This window comes from Amblyomma maculatum, chromosome 4 (assembly GCF_055883805.1).
Source record: "Amblyomma maculatum isolate TAMU_Amacu chromosome 4, ASM5588380v1, whole genome shotgun sequence".
NCBI lineage: Eukaryota > Metazoa > Arthropoda > Arachnida > Ixodida > Ixodidae > Amblyomma > Amblyomma maculatum.
The window spans coordinates 78,768,904-78,788,448 of record NC_139347.1 but is presented as its reverse complement, the minus strand read 5'-3'; the positions used below and the strand labels follow the sequence as shown (position 1 = coordinate 78,788,448).

Genomic DNA, 19,545 nt, shown 5'->3' with positions numbered 1-19,545 from the left:
AAGATCTTCGGTGCCTTGTTTCTTTCCGCCTTTGGCCGCCTCTGTTGCGGTCTCTCGTGGGCTTTGTTGATTAATTGTGTTTCGTTCTTCCTTGTCGCTCGGCGAAACGGTAGCGGGCGCCAGATTCGGAAGTTTTTCCCTTCGTTTCGTATGTTGCTTTCGGCTGGCCTTTTCTTTATATCCCCTTTTCGACGCCGTTGATGGTTGCGCGCCGCTGGAACGTGACCGGTGTGTCGTTACATCGCCGAAACTGTTATGGCGATCACGCGGTTGTACAGCCCCGCCCGCCCGTCGGTGCCCTACAGTGCAATTTCGTCGTTTACGCGCGAAGCGATAAATGCTCGCAGAAAAGTCCGGCAAGAACTGCAGTGGCAATCGTTCCCGCCGTCTGCTATAGTCATTCGCTGTGTGCTGTTGTGCGCAGCCTGGTAACCGTAAATGTATGCGAAACCTTCGTTTTCTTTGTCTGCGCGACACTCGCTTACTCTACCCTAGTGCGAAAGGGAACGTAGCGCATAGTGCCCGAACAACTTATTGATTGCAATCAGGTTCTGTGTCCTACTTTTTCCCCCTTTTCGTCCTTTGTCGTCAATGCAAGATGTGTCACACCACGCCCTCTTACACCTGAATTGAGAAAGAAAGAAAGAAAGAAAGAAAGAAAGAAAGAAAGAAAGAAAGAAAGAAAGAAAGAAAGAAAGAAAGAAAGGAAGGAAGAAAAGAAAGAAAGAAAGAAAGAAAGAAAGGAAGAAAAGAAAGAAAGAAAGAAAGAAAGAAAGAAAGAAAGAAAGAAAGAAAGAAAGAAAGAAAGAAAGAAAGAAAGGCAGAAAAGAAAGAAAGAAAGAAAGAAAGAAAGAAAGAAAGAAAGAAAGAAAGAAAGAAAGAAAGAAAGAAAGAAAGAAAGAAAGAAAGAAAGAAAGAAAGAAAGAATAAAAAGAGGGGGGAAGAAACTATTTGCGCGGATTCAATAGCAACCGCTGGTCCTTTTTCAGTCTACAAGAACCTTGATGTGTTATTACTGCAAGTGTGCCGCGATTCGTGCCAGCTAAGCGTAATCGACTGGTAAATATCTCTAAGGTCCTTTGCGTAAGGGCATGAATCATCATTGTTTCGCTTAAACTAAGCCTGAAGAGAAATTATTGCTGCAAGTAGGACTATGGAATTTTCAGCAGAATTACTTGTGAGTGCTTTCTAATTGTTGTTCTGTCACTCCCACTTAAGTCCTTTATTTTTTGTTTTGCAGGAGGAGCACGCCCAAATCGAAGCCGAAGTCAAGGACGATGTCAGTGCCGAGAGCCGGCGAGACTCGCATTCCCTGTGAGTATTATGCACACCCCGCATGCGCTTATTGCGCCTGCTTGCACTTTGATTGTCCTTCCTTTTGAACGCATGCTTTAAGGGCGGGCAAGGGTAGCGTCTGACGTGCACCAACACTCGGCATTGTTAAGACTCGCGCACCGAATTCCACCAGAATGAGAACAGAATACTAAAAGCAAAAGGTGAGATTGGGCGGGGGAAAAGACGCTCTGGCGTCGTGAAGAAGCCGTCGTAGTGCATTGCTGGATGATTTGCTAAACCCCACTTCACGTCAGTTAGTGGCCAATAGTCATGAACATCGAGAATTAAATGATGCGCGAAATTTTGTCACCGGCAAAAAATGGCCGGGAATATAACCAAACTGCCCGTGCACAGAGAGATAGCGAAGCACCTTGCGGGTGAGCGCAATGATCCAGATTACGTTGGTTTAAACTACTATACTACACTTGCGCTTAATAGCATTAACCTGGCTGACCCGCCAAATGTTTCGAAATACGTGATGGATCGCGAACGTCATTAGTATATCGAATAACTCTGCGAAAGTCCTGGCAATGGAAATAAAAACCTGAAAATTGTTTTGATTTTTGCCACTATTCATAGGCTTTAATCGGCATACAGAACTTCGCATTCGAGTTGCGTTGGACAATGCCCGTTTGCAGTGATTTATTTACCTTCTATTTTCTACCTCTTAAAATTCGTTGAATTTGAATGGAAAGTTCACATTTCTATAGTCGAAAAGCACCGAGTGAATACATAAGTTAAAGTTAAATTGGTTCACAGGAAGGGAAAGGCGCAGTAACTGTCACACTTGCTCTGTGGGCACCCGAACCGCGCCGTAAGGGAAGGGAGGAAGGTGGGAATGAAAGTGAAATGAGAGAAAGAGGAGCCGTAGTGGAGGGCTACGGAGTAATTTCGACCACCTGGGGATCTTTAACGTGCGCTGACATCGCACAGCACACGACGCCACTTCGTTTCGCCTCCATCGAAACGCCTCCATCGAAACGCAGCCGCCGCGGTCGGGTTCGAACCCGGGAACTCCGGCACAGTAGTCGGGCGTCTTACCACTGCACCACCCCGGCGGGGCAGTGAATACATGCGCCTTAGTGACAATCTCTTTGTTAAACACATGTAGATAAAGAAGCGCGGTTCTCGGCTTCGTTAAACTGCGTGGGTTTCGTTCCCTCCAAGTGGTCGCAGTCTTGAGTACCTGGTTCCTGTTAGTACAGTGCATCTTAATGGAAGCCGCCATTTAGACATTTACGAACGCGCAACGGACTGAACAAGTCATTCCACTACCGACAGCCTCGGAAGCAGTCTCGCGCTGAAGCTGCACCTAACGTCGTTCCTGCAAATGAAGTCTGCGAACGCGTCATTCTCCTCCAAGCTCTCGCGCTCAGAGTCGTTATCTAGTTGCTCGCAAAGCTGGTAGTCAAGAAGTTCCTGCGGCGTCCAGTTCCTAGACCAGCGGATCACCGACGCCATGATGGCCCTCTACGGTTCGCTGGCTACTGGTGCGTCGGTAACTGCATGCTTTCTGTGCCCACCCAGCGGGAGTCGTTGTCGCACAGGCTTTGAGAACAATTAGTGTTTCAGGAGGGGGGTCACGCTCCCGCGAACTCTCCATCGGAGTGCCTCGGGTGTCCGCTAGCGGTCGTCAGCCACTGGCTCATTACGGACATCTCCATCTCCTCCCTCTCTCTCTTTCCGAAGAGTGCTTCAGTGGCAGTGTTCATCCCATCGCAATTGGATCGCGCAAAGAGTAGTCGAGTGGATTAGAGCCATGCGGAGTCGGCCGATGAGTCCTCCGGAGTGCACTGCCTTACTCTCGTTTGTGTCTAGGGTTTCGTTGCGTTTTGCGCCAGTGCGCCCTAAGCGCCCGCGTCACTTAATCCAACTCGCCCATTCAGTGGCCGAACATGCTTTAGATCGCCCCGTTATAACCAGTGGTTAGTAATCAAGTCTCGCTGTTGCTCGTAATTATTTTAGCCCATCCTGGCCCATCAGGTCTCTCTAATATGTGGCCTTTAATGAAGAACGTTAAGCCACGCACATTAGTTGGGCACTTACTGGAGCACTGGCGCGTGAAAACAGATGCAGATCGTGTAGACCAGGTTTCGGGATGTGGCGAGTTGTGGGCTCTGTTGCGTTCACGCACGCAGAAGAAGACTGAAGAAAAAATAGTTTATTCCCGGGTACGGGTTTGGTATGTTCGTAGGTTAAATGCTCTCGAATCAAGTAATCCAGTTACTGCCACGGTCCGGCCAAATCCGCGTGTTGAGGTCATAATTTCTCAACCATATAGCCCCTCAGCGATCAAAAGTTCGTTGGGCAGTACAGGGTTGTATGCAGGAAGCAAAAGGTGGGAACGGATAACATTGCAGCGCACATTTTGAGATAATGGTAATATTTTGATCGTTTTTTTTTTTTCTATTTCTTCCGTCATTATGTTATTCAAACTGTTATTTTGGAGGGCCTTCCCTAAAGCCTCCAAGCTGCTCTTTTGCTGTGGTTCCACATCAAACAACGCGTCTGTGGGGTTCTCCTTTAAGCGGTCCGTGCTCGAAGCTTCAGCGAACGTTCCAAGGAGAAGCAGCATGAACTTCAGGCACTTGTCGCTCATCTTTACGTCACTTCCTTTATTAATATGAAACGAGCTATATACGAGCAACCTTTTCTAAGTCATATATCTCTATTTTATTTATTTGCGTGCAGAGGCCTGTTTGGACGATATCAAATAAGCGCCTTAATTGATGTATGGAAATTCAATATGCCTCGTAGCGTTTCGAAACATGTTTGGAGTGAATGCAGCGATCGTCGTTTTTGTTTTCGCTTTGCGGAAGAGTTGGAATTATGTAACCCGCACGTTTCTTTCAGCATGTCAGAGATGCTAGTCATAGAAGTTTCATCACTTCCCTTGCGTGCCATGGATAGGCGCCACGTGCTTTCCGAGCAATATATGATACCCAAGACGTTCATACGTTGGACATGAATGCAGCACCAAAGGGAAATTGTTTCGTAACTTAAACGGCTCTTACTTACCTTTTCGCGGTCCCGTAAGTCAATGACTGCGCCGTTGTATTGGTGACGCTGGTACTAATGCTGTAGCATATTTTTTGTTTGTTCTGGGTAACGCAATATCTGTGCGTGCGTAATAATGCCTTAAAGATCGATGTGGCTTTCGGGAAAACTCCATTAAGTGAAGTAGCGTAACGACGTGTACTCACGGAGCCGTGATGAGTGCTCATTCACTGCCTTCACATGACACAGTTTTAGGCCGACAAAAATGTTGAGCAAGCTGTCCTTATACGCCCGCATTTTGAAGAAATACTGTTAGCTCTTCAGTGGCTAAATAACTGATGTCGAAGAGTCTCCAAACATGGCAAGCATTGCTTCGTTGAGAGAATGGTTGCCTGAACACAATCTTACAGGAGCTTTGCTTTACACATATGATAGGCTTAGCCAGATAGTTTGCTTAACCGATCTTATAACATTCGGCGGCAATGTCAAGCAAAAAAAAAAAAAAAACAAACAAACAAATACGCGCGCCTTTAAAGCTCCAAACTTGGTTCATCCACACCGTTGGACCTGTGACAGCATAGTCATCTCGCCTTTCTTTTTTTTTTTTATCATTAACTTTCTAGGTATATGTACATCTGTTAATTATTCTGGATACTCTGCTTTTCATGCTCCTGCAAGTCTGTATATTTCTTCGAAGCGTGTCCTACGTTGGTTAGTGATTGCGTGCTACATTTTCCTTCCTACTAAACTCGGCAGCAGTAAATGCGCGACAGTTAACTGTCGCCGGCGGTGCTGAGATCCCTATTTAATCCCTATGTTATCCCTAACGTATCCCTATCCTCTACGCGGCCCCTTTGTAATCGAGTTCTCGGCTTCATTCGCAGTCGGTGATAGCAAAGCTGGTGCCCTCTTCCCGAAGGCCTGTACTTATGGCCTAAAAAACTAAGATTGTTCTGCTCCATCGCCTTCTCCTCAATTGGTTCGATATTGTTGCACTAATTCGTGCTAAAATGGTAGGAATCACATGAACTTGATAGATTAAAGGACAACTGAAGGAAAACTGATATCGGCATGTATCGATTGACTGCCGCGCACTATTGATAAAGACGCTAATTTCGCCGAAACGCATCTTTGACAAGCTATAGATAGGGTATTAAACTGAAATCCAGCTGTTGCCAACGTCGTCCGTTTTCGGAGGCAAAGCTCGGGGGCATGCCAGTTTTTGTCGCGGTTCCGTTACTGGTCTTCATGGGCCGCACAGTTGTTCACTTCCAAACAGTGATCACTGAGTCCTTTTGAGACTTTACGTCACGAGTTTGAAGCGAGTGGCACGAGAAAAGATGTTTCGATTTAAGTCCAATTTTCTCATTAACGAATGTGTCTCTTCTCGATGCCGAACAAACATCAAAGAAGCCAGAATGAGCCGTGCAAATAATTTTTATTAAGAAGTGATATTCTGCGAAGGTGTCCTGCAGTGTCCCTTTAACCGTGGTTTAACTCGCAATAACTTATGCTACATTTCGATTATACTGTTCGATTGATCTCGCTACATTTCTGAAAAGTAAAAAAATAAAACAATAATAAAAAAATGCATACGTCGCTAGGTTTCTTCATAAAATTGGGACATTTTCTAAGCTGGTATATTGCTGTATATATCAGTATTGTTTATTATGCATTTTAAGTCTAGGCGCTCAGCGACGCCTCTCTCACAAAACTTGTATAAAATGGAGAGTAAGGTAGCATCCCCAGCGTGATCATGACTGTAGCTAAACGCAGTGCAAAATATCTGGTACAACGCTACAACTCTGCAAGCGCTATCGTCTGTAACAGAGCGGCGTATAATCGTTAACGTCGACTGCGTGAAACGGGTGGGTCGTGCTTTGAAGGATGGGTCTCAATTCTTAAACACCTTTCGAGAGATCTGAAAGAAACCTCTCAAACCTCTCCAGCAGCCATTTTGTCTGTATCCCTTAAGCAGCGTGGTACCAGCGCCTTTGTCTTTTTTTTTTTTTTTCTTGTGCACACTGCTTCTTCCCTTGCCGGATGGTCTTGTTTTACCAGCAGCAGTATTGCGCAGCCTCTATGTCACTCTGTCGGTCTGCTCAAATGTTTGGCCTCCTTTTGTGAAACACCCTCGTCTGGCTCATAGCGACAGGCGCGGGTTACATCGTCCGCGGATGATGTGGAATAGAAGAGGGATCTTGCGGACTGCGAAACAACGAGGCCCGTGTCTTGTGAAACGTAAGCCGGAAGCTTATGTCAACTTCAGCACTTTCTTGACAGATAAAGAAAATGCGAAGAGCGCTCGAAAGTAGATAGATCCTTTCGCTCTGAATTGGTTTCACGCTAGCTTTTTCTTTTTCTTTTTCTTTTTTTTTTTTTGTACATCATCGCCGCCGCAGTGCACACTTGACGCGGACCTGTAACAGCTAGCCTATACGAGGGGTGCCGGCAAGGAAGGCGCGGGATCGCTTTAATGGCTCCGCACACTACGCGTTGCTCAATTTAGAACACCTTTTCTTCCGATTGCCGCGGTGATCTTCTTTTCCGCTGCCAGTAGCGTTTATTTTTCTGTCAGCTTAACTCTTTAAGGCTGGACGTATAGTTGTCTTTGCCGTTTCACGTCTCGACTCGGAGATAATGTATGGCGATGTCTGGCCTGTCCCCGTAGCCGCCTCGCCTTGTTCCGCCGGCGTTCACGCTCGCTTCTTTTCCCCTCTCAGCGCCTTCTCATTCCTGTTGACGGCGCGCGTCGTGAAGGGAAGCTCCGAAAGCGCTTAGCGCAGCAAAACTGAGCTTTCGGCGTGGTGTGCTTCGCGCATCGCTAAAGGATCCCAGAAGGAAAAAAAACGAAAAAAAAAAATAAACGAAGTGACACAGGAAGAGTGGTCCCTGCAGAATGCGGGAGTGGAGGGAAAGTTGAAAGCGCGGGAGAGTGCGTCGCGTACATAAAGGAAAGGCGTGATGGTAAGCGGAGAGGGAAGAAGGGAAAAACAGCGTTGCGCAAACCCAGGGGACAAAATCGCGCGAGGGAAAAGCAAAATGAAAGAAGTAACATAGCAGGATCCGCGCAGAACAAGCTGGGCCAAGCAGGGAAAATAAAAAGAAACAAACGATGCGGAACCAAATTAAGAAGCGGTGAAAAGTAAAAAGAAGAAAACGCCATATCTGTGAAATGCGCGGGGGCTGAGAAAGCGCTTTTTAGCGTGGGCTTGCTTTGCGAGACGTGGTGTGAAGTGAGCCCCGGGATTTACGCGCCAGTGTGGCCCACTCTGACGGGTTTACGCTATGCTTACGTTGGGCGAGAGAGAGAGAGAGAGAGAGAGAGAGAGAGAGAGAGAGAGAGAGAGAGAGAGAGAGAGAGAGAGAGAGAGAGAGAGGGGGGGGGGGGGGGGGGCTGCTAGCAGCACCATATCGTGCATGCGAGTGACTCCTTCGGTGGCATCTTCAGCCGCTTGTCTTCGTTATAGAAAGGGAGATGGAGCTGCCGCTAGTCGTTATATGCGCTTGTTCAAAGGACATGTGGCGGGAAAACGGGTTAGAAAAGGCCGTAAATACTGTAAAACTATGGCTGGTTCAATCTAGCCATCCCTTACATTTCTATCGTTTTCCCCTAAGGCCCGCGCCACGCGCGCGATATTATCGCCAAAACCCGCCAGTCATTCGGAGAGCCTGATGATAACTGCAGGACAGAATCGAATGGCAAGAACTGCGACGTTATGCCGGTCTGGATTGCCATGTGGGATCTCATATACTAATTTCGTTGATTTCCTAGTAGCAGGATCCACCCCTTAATTAAATTTTGGCGGAGTATTCGCTTCTTAATTAAATCTCGTCCCGGTATCCAGAACGCTTCAGCCTCGTCGCTCTTACCCTAGAAGGGCAAAATGACGTTATTTCGTATCACTGACTCTAATTTGCTTTGCGTTTGAAAACGACAACGGAACTATATCACAGCCCTCGCTGGGGGCTGAATAATTAGTTTACAATTATATGATTTCTTTTTTTTTTTTTTTTTTTGCTTCGTCTGTAGGAAGCCTTAGATAGCTATCTTTTTTCTTTTAAATCTTCGGCCTCTTCGGGTTTTCTTTAGCCTTTAAAATTTCCTTACCAGAGGTGACTTATTTTGCCAGTTTTGACACCAGACCCTCGATAAAGGACGAATCGGCCGTTCTCTCGCTTTTTTCTATTTGTCTTGCTTTTTTTTATATATATATTGCTTTATTTTTCAGAAAACGGTGCGCCACTAGCATGGCTCGGAGCGACAGCGACCGGCGTATACACACTGGCTGACATTAGCGCGATGCGGAAACGTGAGACCCGAAGGCTCAGGCTGCGAGAATCCTCTGGGGAAATTAAACTTTACGAAGCGCCGTGACGCTTAATTTTGCAAGCTGCGTACCCGCGCGGCGTCCGACGCTTTCCAACTAAGTTTGCGTAAACTTCCCGAGGCCAAAAGCAAGAAAAGGAGTTACTTTTCTTGGTGCTTTCTATAGGAGCGCCAAGTGTCTGAACTCTGAACAACACTGCGGTTACAGCAACAGCGCGCAAAAAAAAGTGAGCGAATGAAACGACAAAATAAGCAACAAGGGTGTCTTAAAAGTCTTCGGAGGTGGAGACTTTCTACTACGCGCAAAAAACGCCCCGTCGCATTTCTAGCTTGTTCAGGCTGGACTGAAGTTATCGGCCGCCTTGCGCGCGCGCGAGAGAGAGAGAGAGAGAGAGAGAGAGAGAGAGAGAGAGAGAGAGAGTGCGCATACGCTTTCTTTCTCCCCTCTTTTAAGCGTTTGCTCTCTCCGTCTCTCACTCCTGTCTGTATTTTGCACTCACAAAAAGTTCGGTCTTACACATCCTGGTGCGTATATGCGCGAACGGAAGCACATTTAAAATGAGTCCCGTTCGCTGCTCTTGTTGACGAGAAGGGGAATCCGTTCTGCCTCGCTGGCATAACATCGGGAGCTTATTTCGCCCTGAATTGGGCCTCGGGCAAGCTTTGTTTGCCTAATGAGCGGGGACGCTCGCGGTGCGCTGTATAGCAGTAGTCTACACGCATGTGTGGGCTCTCATCGTCTTCGGAATACCGGTGCATAACGAAGCTCCCACTTCCCCCACTACCGCCGCCGCCTCCTTTCCCTTGTTTATTTCGAGTTTCAGAAATTTCCTGCTGGCGCACGGGGAAGCTGTGGCCGACCCAAAACCACGGGTCGTACGTACTGTGCCTCCGGGCTCAACCCGCTTCTCGACTGCGTTAGCATAGCTGCCGGGCTAACTGTTCTCCTGCGAGAGCAGAACTAAAAAGGTTACAGTGGGAGAGAGGGGAGTGAGAGGAAGAGGGGCAAGAGGGGGGGGGGGGGGGGTTTAAAGCCCACGCAGTGTTCCGCATCGCTTTCGCTTTGTTGTTTCACGTGTTCCTCGGGGCGTCGCGGGCGAACAAGCGTATGCATGCATACGCATCGCAAACACGTGTGTGCGATCACACGCCCTGATTTGGAAACAAAAGGCTGCGCTGGTGCAAGGTCTTTCGTGAGAAAAGTTTTCAGTCCTCTTTGTTGGTCGTGTGGGGCATTTTTTTTTTTTTTCGGGCCGCATTTCGCCTTTGTTATTCTCGCTTCTCTCCCTCAGGTTAATAACTGGCGCGCAACAACGGCAGCGCGCATGTTTTGCGAGTGTATAGAGTTCGACGGGGCGTGTCTGTGAAAACTCATCTGGTATTTCACACAATTCGACTATGGGAGCAGCGGGATGCTCCGTGGTATTGTTTCAGACTCCTTCTATTATAAGGCATGAGCGTGTCAGATTTATCTGTTTCCGTACACAATTCGAAATAAGCAGTAGCAAATGAATGAATGAATGAATGAATGAATGAATGAATGAATGAATGAATGAATGAATGAATGAATGAATGAATGAGCTTTTGCGCTACAAAAGCAATGGTGGCAGGAGAAGAATGTGGTCCACAGTGACTGCCTGACAGCTCGTGTCTGTATCCCTTATTTTGTCCTTGTTTTCTTTGCGCTACGCTTCCTAAAATGCAAACTGCCTGACAGACCTCCTCATGTCTAAATGCCGCACCCCGTCCTTGTCGGTATACCGGTAGCCTCCATATTTAAAAAGGCCAAGGGGCTCTATTCGCTTCCGAGCCGAGCATGTAGATTTTTGTGCGTCTCCGAAGTCACGGCGTACGAAGCGTTGCCAACGCCTATCTCGCTATTCTTGTGTGCTTTACATTTGTAGTAGGAGCGTAGGCACCTTGGAATTTGGTTCTATGCGAAAAAAGAAAAAAAAAACATTTCTTCAACTAGTTATAGAATTGATTTGCACTGGAGTGTAGTTCGAATGCAGCACACGCGCAGAGAGCGCCTTGTCAGCGTTGCACAGCTTTTAGAATTTGTCTCCTGCCCTCGGCTAAACAAGAGCAACTCCATACCGCCACCTCTCTTCAGAAAGATGCTTCTTTCGGCATCGCGTTCGAGTGAATTCAGCCTTCGTGCGCTGACGTGACTCCGAGTAAGAGACTCAAAAACAAGTGCGTCTCTCACGCTAGAAATGTTCGCGAAGCGATCGAGCTCACGATATGCAGGCTCCGTCGCTTTCAAAGATCTTTTGCAAAATGCTAAGCGCATCAGCGTTGTGAAAGGCTGCAGAGGGCGAATGGAATAAGGGTAAACAAGCGGACCTGCAAGCTCTGATGTTCTTCTGCACGAGCTGCTAGTAGTTCCTTTTTACTAAGCTTCTGTCGCAATAAATTTCGGTAAATAACGCTCCACGTGTGCGCTGTCGGGGCTCTGGGGCTATGGCGACCCGGCCTTCACTTGGTAGCGTGCAGAGACTCCGGGTTGAAGAAGGACTGAATATTCGAAGTTGGTAAAATATGTACAAGCAGGTTTACTGGCACTTTGAGAAAACGTATTTACAAGAATATTTACATGAAGAAGAAGGGTACATCAGCAAAATGACAAGCGTTAAGAGTTCATAGCGAGAAGCGACTGGATGAGCCGTTTACCCATGGCCCAGAGCGACCTTTCGTGCTCTGCAGCGTCCTTAAAACCCCCCCTATGTCCAGCCCCTCTCTGAAGATGTTGACCAACCAAATCCAGGGCACGCCCCTCAGGTATCGGCATCCAATCGAACACATCACTGCACTGATGGTCTGAAGCACTGACTGGTCCGGCATTCATTCGTTGGGCGTGATCACTTGTTGGCGGGAAAAGCTTGGGAACGGCGAGGAGAGGAGGTACATTTCTATTCTTCAGCAAAGAAACCACAGGCTGGTTCTGACCTCAGAAACCCGAGTGCACGTGGCGCCGCATAGGGCTCCCAACATTGTCCCTTTTCGACAATTGCAAATCTTTCCTGCATTCCCGGGAAATCACTTAATGGCCGTATGAGTCATGCTCCTTTCTTGTCCTGCACGTCAGCGGACATGTCACTCTGTCGTCTCCTTTGGATAGGAGGCATTCATCACTGGAGGATAGCACTTCTCGACTGGAAGGGTGAACAAAAGAAAGAAAGCACTTCCTGCTATTTCCCGCAGGGGGACGTTTCTTTGTGTTTTTCCAGACGTTCTCTTGGCAGGGTCAATTTGGCATTTGCAGGTTGTCCACAAAGCAAAACATGCTTACAAAGCAGGATTCCTGGAAACAGGCTCACTTAGAGCCATTGGACCATCACCACATATTCACAAAACTTATCCATGCCCACAGGCGAACAATAGAGCGCGCAATTGCGGATGCTTGGTCGTAACAGCCTCCTCCCCCGCCAGAAGAGTCTCGGAGGGCAGCAGTCCCAGCTGCTGCATGAAGAGACGACTTAATGGCCTGCACGTGAACGCTTGAAGCTCGCTGTTGCTTGTCGCGTTGTCTTGATTGTTGTAGGCCAAATTGCTCGAGCTGTCTGAAACTCAACCACATGTCGAAGCAAGCACTCGGCTCCCGTCTGAAGAGACCAGGTTAAAAGAAAACTGCCATTGTTGTTCGAGAAAAGCCCACTCTCAAGACGTTCAGGACCCACGTATTCCTAGAAAACCAAACGTGCTGCTTTACATAGCCACACATATACAAGCGCACGAGAAAAAAAAAAAATAAAAACCTGATTATCAATTTGGATACATGGTGAGGAACATCTCGGACCGCTTAGAAAGAGCGGCTAAGCGCGTCCGCATTCCCATTTAACTTCCCCTTTTTGTATCTTATTTCAAAATTGTACTGCTGTAAAATCAAGCTCCACCTAAGAAGGCGACTGTTCTTCGATGTCGCAGTTTGCAGCCAAGCCAGGGGACAATGGTCCGTCTCTACGGTGAATTTGGCCCCTCCAAGATAGCACTGCAATTTTTGAATGGCCCATACAATGCAAGCGCACTCTTTCTCTGACGCGCAATAAGCCCTCTCTCTAGAACTCAGTTTTCTGCTCAAGTAGAGCACGGGGTGCTCATTACCGTCGTCATCTCTCTGGCAGAGAACAGCACCTAACCCTCGATCACTGGCATCACACTGGACCGTGAATTCTCGGCCATAGTCTGGAGCTCGCAATACCGGACGGCTAATCAGCACAGCCTTCAGGTTTACGAAGGAGGCTTCCTTTTGTTCGTCCCAGACTACATTTGTCGGTTCTGTCTTGCGGAGAGCGTCGGTCAGAGGGCTAGCCAAAGCTGAATAGTTAGGGATGTAGTGATTGTAGTACCCAGTCAGACCCAGGAATGCTCGAATTTCCGTCTTCGTGCTCGGCCGCGGGTAGTCTGCTACCGCAGAAATCTTAATCTCGCTGGGTTTCCTGAAACCTTGACCTACATTGTGACCCAAGTAGTCCACGGTCGCCCTTGCCAGGCAACATTTCTCGGCCTTTACGGTTAGTCCAGCTTGACGCAAAAGGCTCAGTACAGCTCTTAGATGTACCATATGGTCCGCCCATGAGTCGGAAAAAACCGCAATGTCGTCTAAATAAGGCACCGCGAATGTTTCACACCCCTTTAAAACCCTATCCATGAGTCGGGAAAAACAAAATGGAGCATTTTTGAGCCCGAAACTCATCATTGTTGGCTGGTAGCTGCCCGTCGGAGTGACGAAAGCCGCGTATCTGCTGGCGCGTTCAGTGAGCGGTACTTGCCAGTATCCTCGAGTAAGGTCCAGCGTAGTCACATATGCCGCTCTACTGACCTGTTCTACTCTCTCCTCAATATTCGGAATAGGATACACTTGATCCCTGGTGAGAGAATTTAGCTTTCGGTAGTCTACCACAGGCCTAGGGTCTTTACCTGGAGCTTCTACTAAGATCATAGGCGAAGCATAATCGCTTTCCGAGGGTTTTATTACTCCCAATTCCAGCATGCGATTTACTTCCCTATCCAGAATTTCTCTTTGCCTTGGAGAGAATCGGTAGCACCTTGATCGCACTGGCACGTCTGAAGTCAGCTCAATATCGTGCTCAGTCAAATCAGTCCTGCCTGGCCTGTCCACGAAACAGGCCTCAAACTCTGTTATTATTTCGCCCAGATCGGACAGCTGGGATTTCTTTAGTTCTCCTCTCTGCTCTGTCTTTTTGAGAAGCTCCTGAGCGTTGCTTCCTTTTCCGCTGAGGCAAGTCAAGTTGTCCCCCATCTCCTCGGGAAGGTTTAACGTTAGATTTACCATGGTTTCCCTCTGCTCATAGGGCTTCATAAGATTGCAATGATAAATGCGCACTGCTTTACGCCTATCGGGGATTTTCACTGCGTAGTTAGTGTCAGAAAGCTTTGCAACGACTTCAGCAGGTCCTTCCCACTGTACTTCGAGCTTATTCTTGGGATCATTGGCTTGCTCCATAGCTAAGTCCTCTCGGGTTCCACTTAAAAGTCTCGTGAGATTACTAGACACTGGCGGCAAGAGGTTACTTTCAAGAACGTCCTCATTCCGTGTCTTATCAAGCTCACTTTCATGTTGACTTATCTGAGATGCCTCGCTCTCAAAGTTTTCTGGCCCGCTATCTTCTACATCGACCACTGTTTTAACTGCCGTTTCCTCCACTGTGGAATTTTCTGGTATGAGCAGTGTAGCTAGTTCTCGCGCCTTTGAACGTGTTAAGGCTTGCACAACTCTGTCTCCGAAAAGGATGCCCCTCTTTCGCAGCAGCATGTCCGATTTGTTGGAGAACAAATACGGATAGCACTTAGGAAGCTTTCCTGAAACGGCAGCCTCGGTTGTTAATTCGCCGAAAGGGCCCTCGATGACCACGTTCGCGATCGGCAAGCACACACTCTGTTCCTCAACTACCTGTCGGATCCATGCACACTGTCCTGTATAGTCGGAAGGCGATACATACGCCGGATGGACAACATCCATCGTTGCGGCCGAATCGCGCAGTACCTTGCAAGACTTCCCGTTGACTACTAGGTCATGCAGGTAGGGTTCTAAAAGCTGCATATTTTCATCGCAGTCACTGACATACGAGAAAGCAATCTTTTCTTTCCGGCAGTTGACGGCAATGTGACCCTGCTCATTACACCTAAAGCATGTGAGCGGCTTCCTAGCCTCAAACTTATTCTTTGTGTTCTGCGCGTTGGTCACTTCCTCACTTTTCTCACTGCCGTCCTTTCTAGGGCGTTTGCCTGAAGAAGCCTTCCTTTCTTCGTTTGCAAATCTAGCAAAGTGCCTTTTCTGACGGTTATTCACACTGAACTTGGGATTGCGGGGCCTATCCACTGCTGGGTTGCTGAATTGTCGGCGCGAAGCATACTCCTCAATAAGTTCGGCAGCTTCAGTTGCCGACTTAATTTCGCCTCGGTCCTGTAACCAATTTCTTTCTTTTTCTGGGAGGCAGTTATAAAACTGCTCCAAAAGAATTCGCTCGACTACAGCGTCCCTATCACTGTAGGAATCTGTGCTCTTTAGCCACTCGCCCAAATTGACTCTTAAATTGTACAGGAATTCAGGGTAACTCTCGTCCCTGGACTTAGTAGCGTTCCGAAAACGTTGTCTGAACGCCTCGGCGCTAAGCCTATACTTTCTCAGAAGGCAAGCTTTGACCTTCTCGTAGTTGTCCGCGTCCTCCTTGCTTAGCCGCGCGACAACCTCCGCTGCCTCGCAGGGCAGAACCGTCAATAATCTCTGAGACCAAGTGTCTCGCTGGAAGGACAGTTTTTCGCAGGTTCGCTCAAAGTTAGCCAGATACAGACCGATATCCCCTGATATCACATATGGCTGCATGTACTTTGACATCTTGAAATCTGCCTCCTTGTTGAGAAGAGGCACCGCTAGCTGGGGACCATTGCCCGACCTCTTGCTCAACTCTAAGTCTAATTTCCGGAGCTCAATTTCTTGGTCCAGCTTTTTTGCTTCTCTTTCACGCTTCTTTTCCTCTTTTTCCCACTCTTTCTGCTGTCTGAGCTGTTCCTTTTTTTGACCGACGAGGTTCCATGCTTCACTGAGCTCCTCATCATCGGTTCCCAGATCAGTGATTGCCTTTATAATCAAGGGTTTTCGTGCCAAACCACTTGTATCAATTCCCAATTCCTCACACAATAGCAACAGGTCCGGTTTCTGCAGCTTTTGTAGGTCCATGATCGCTCCGAGTGTCGGCTACTTCCAAAACAACAGTGCAAACTACCAAACCTAAAGGCGTTTCAACACTTTTTACCAGTTCTAAATTCTAACCCTGTTCTAGAACCTGGTCCACATCAGAAGAAAGCCAAGCACTCACCCACACATGCGATCGATGTTCCGAGCTGCTCTCTTGTTGGCCGATTGTTGCTCCTGCTTGTTGCTTGAGATGCCACCTCCGATCACCAGATGTTGTGGCTTGTAGCTTCAGATCCACCTCCAATCACCAGATGTTGTGGCTTGTAGATTCAGATCCCAACGCTGGTCACCAGTTGTCGTGACGCTGGGGCTATGGCGACCCGGCCTTCACTTGGTAGCGTGCAGAGACTCCGGGTTGAAGAAGGACTGAATATTCGAAGTTGGTAAAATATGTACAAGCAGGTTTACTGGCACTTTGAGAAAACGTATTTACAAGAATATTTACATGAAGAAGAAGGGTACATCAGCAAAATGACAAGCGTTAAGAGTTCATAGCGAGAAGCGACTGGATGAGCCGTTTACCCATGGCCCAGAGCGACCTTTCGTGCTCTGCAGCGTCCTTAAAACCCCCCCTATGTCCAGCCCCTCTCTGAAGATGTTGACCAACCAAATCCAGGGCACGCCCCTCAGGTATCGGCATCCAATCGAACACATCACTGCACTGATGGTCTGAAGCACTGACTGGTCCGGCATTCATTCGTTGGGCGTGATCACTTGTTGGCGGGAAAAGCTTGGGAACGGCGAGGAGAGGAGGTACATTTCTATTCTTCAGCAAAGAAACCACAGGCTGGTTCTGACCTCAGAAACCCGAGTGCACGTGGCGCCGCATAGGGCTCCCAACATTGTCCCTTTTCGACAATTGCAAATCTTTCCTGCATTCCCGGGAAATCACTTAATGGCCGTATGAGTCATGCTCCTTTCTTGTCCTGCACGTCAGCGGACATGTCACTCTGTCGTCTCCTTTGGATAGGAGGCATTCATCACTGGAGGATAGCACTTCTCGACTGGAAGGGTGAACAAAAGAAAGAAAGCACTTCCTGCTATTTCCCGCAGGGGGACGTTTCTTTGTGTTTTTCCAGACGTTCTCTTGGCAGGGTCAATTTGGCATTTGCAGGTTGTCCACAAAGCAAAACATGCTTACAAAGCAGGATTCCTGGAAACAGGCTCACTTAGAGCCATTGGACCATCACCACATATTCACAAAACTTATCCATGCCCACAGGCGAACAATAGAGCGCGCAATTGCGGATGCTTGGTCGTAACAGCGCGTTCAGGCGTGAGCGCCCTCTTCGCTGACTTTATGCTTCTGATCCCTCCGAATTGAGGTAACAAGCTCAGCTTGGCGCAACGCTTGCACATTGGGCTTCCGTCGGAACTCCTCAACGGTCTGTTTCTGCGAACGCGATGTGTTGCTAGGGTGCATCAACTTCACGATCATCCCGGATTATGAAATATAGACAACCCCCCTCCCCATCTTTTTTTTTTTTTTTCCTTCTTGCAGTCTAAGCTTCAACTGCTCTGTTATCGCTTGCTCCTTGCAGGCCTTCGCGCTAAGGACCAATGAGTGACGGTGTATGTTTGGATAGCGCAGAGTCTCGATCATTATGTGAAGCATAGGCAGGCCAGCCGTCGACAGAGTGTCCTGTGTCCAGGTTGCCTTTTCAACTCTGTAATGCATTCCGCCTTTGTGATTTTGATTTACTGAGACGACCGCGTCCATCTGCATTTCCGACAACTGTCTGTTCGCACCTGAAAGATGGCCATCAGTTGCAGTGGGAGATTCAGTCGTCTGCTACATCCACGGATCATCTCTCAGGGGGATTCTTGTTTGTTATTTACTGTCAAAAAGCGAATAGCCTACGAATGAGATGCGTGGTAATGCGAAACTTGAGCGCAGCTCTCCAGACATCTTAGCTTTGCACTGTGTTGAGGGGAAGAGTTTGGGAGACATGTGTCTTTATATGAGCATTTTCTCTATACGCCATAGCTTGCGATGCTCAGTGGGGTAGACGCCAGGGATACCCTACCCCTCCGTAAGTTTCGCATTTGAGTGTGAGACGCGTTATCATTAAGGTGTTCCTCAGGACTGAAGCACTGCCATTCAGCACACTGTCCGAGACTCCTGTGTTCCCGACGACCTTGGCGGGAGGCCGAGTCGGAACTTGTGCCTCAGGTTTGCCAGTGCCAATTGTGATAAGGTGTCCCCTGGGCCACCCTTGGATAGCTGCCTACCGGTTACGCCGTTGGTGGCTCTCGCAAGCCAGGAACCGGCGCCTAAGATTTGCGCTCTAAAACGCAAATTGGAGAATTGTTTTTTTTTTTCTTTTTTTTTTTAATGGAAGTCGTTAACTGCCCGACGCGAGCGACTACAGGATAAACTTCAAAACCAATAGTTTGCTATGCATCGGAGGATTAGACTACTACCATCAATGTGTTCGTAACAGTATCCTAGAGTGCGCATTCCAGAGTCATCTTACAATTACTGTAAAAAGAGAACGCACCCCGTTGCTTTTTTGGGCCAGGCGTAATTACTAGGTGCGAGCGCGGGACAAATTTTGAAATTATGATTTTGTTATGAATCGGAAGGTTATATATAGTCCAATTGCATCAACAAGCTCAAAATTGAGCATCTTAAAATATTTCACAGTTACCTTGAAATTAAAAAAAAAAAATTAAAGGATTCAACACTGCTGAACCGAATGTGGAGCGAAAGCATTAGCTGCGGGGGACCGAGCGTTCTTCTTCTCAATCTTCTTCTTCTTCTCCTTCTTCGTCTTCTTCGTCGTCTTTTTCTTCCACGGTGCCACGCCGACGGCTTGAAAACCTAGCACAGTGTAGCTTTCGCTACAAAACGACGTCCCAGAAAGCTGGACATTTTTAGAAAGTACAGTCTTGCTTTGGGTTCTTTTTTTTTTTTTTTTGCAATATGCACCCCTCAATATCTTTTTTTTTTTTTTTTGTGCAGTCTACTGATTACGATATATTGATTGCTAGAGAGCTCCCTCTCCATAGGCGAAAAATACTACGCTGTAAAATAAAGCGCCATCTGCCGAATGTCGAGACTGCTACACTTCATCCAAGGATGTCAACAGCCAGTTAGAATGCCCCGCAAGGGGTCCGAGAGGCAGCATAAACCACGTCTAATCTTTTCAATCTGCCATATTAAATGGATAGCGATGAGAAATTGGCGTTGGCCTACGTGAATAGTCTGTGGCTTGCAGATCACAGAGAGGCTGCACCCACCGAAAACGCATCTTTTATGAGCCGGAAAGGACTCAAAAGCGAAATACGGGTGTCGCCATCTCCGGCCGACTTTGAAAGCGAAATGCGTGCTTCGACATCGAAGTGTTTTTTCTTTACGGTGATCCTACAGGCTTCGCTTAACCGCCACACACTTGAAAGCGGTGGAGAGACGTATTTTCCGGTAAGGACGTAACGTACACGCTTGGGTCGACTTGCGGGAAATATTTTGTATTTCCGATAAACGCCTTAATTTTTCTAACCGATAAATATGTCCTTTGGTGCCCGACTATCTTCAACGCGTCCACGAAAAGCCAAGTAATCACTTCTTCCTTTTCCTTTTTTTTTTCTTTTTTTTTTTTCTTTTTTTTTTTTTTTTTTTTACTGGGAGCACCAATTAGAGGCAGTTGTCCTCAGTGAGTTT

General features: G+C 47.6%; 1 protein-coding gene across 2 annotated transcripts in view; it reads left to right on the top strand.

The window, feature by feature from the left end:
- The window catches only part of Shrm (shroom), a 483,537-nt gene that overhangs the window by 374,421 nt on the left and 89,571 nt on the right, over positions 1 to 19,545 (top strand). For both annotated transcript variants that reach the window (XM_084602015.1, XM_084602016.1), the window contains one exon: positions 1,241 to 1,314. In XM_084602015.1, the coding sequence (XP_084458141.1) occupies positions 1,241 to 1,314 (74 nt within the window). The remainder of the gene's footprint in view (positions 1 to 1,240; positions 1,315 to 19,545) is intronic.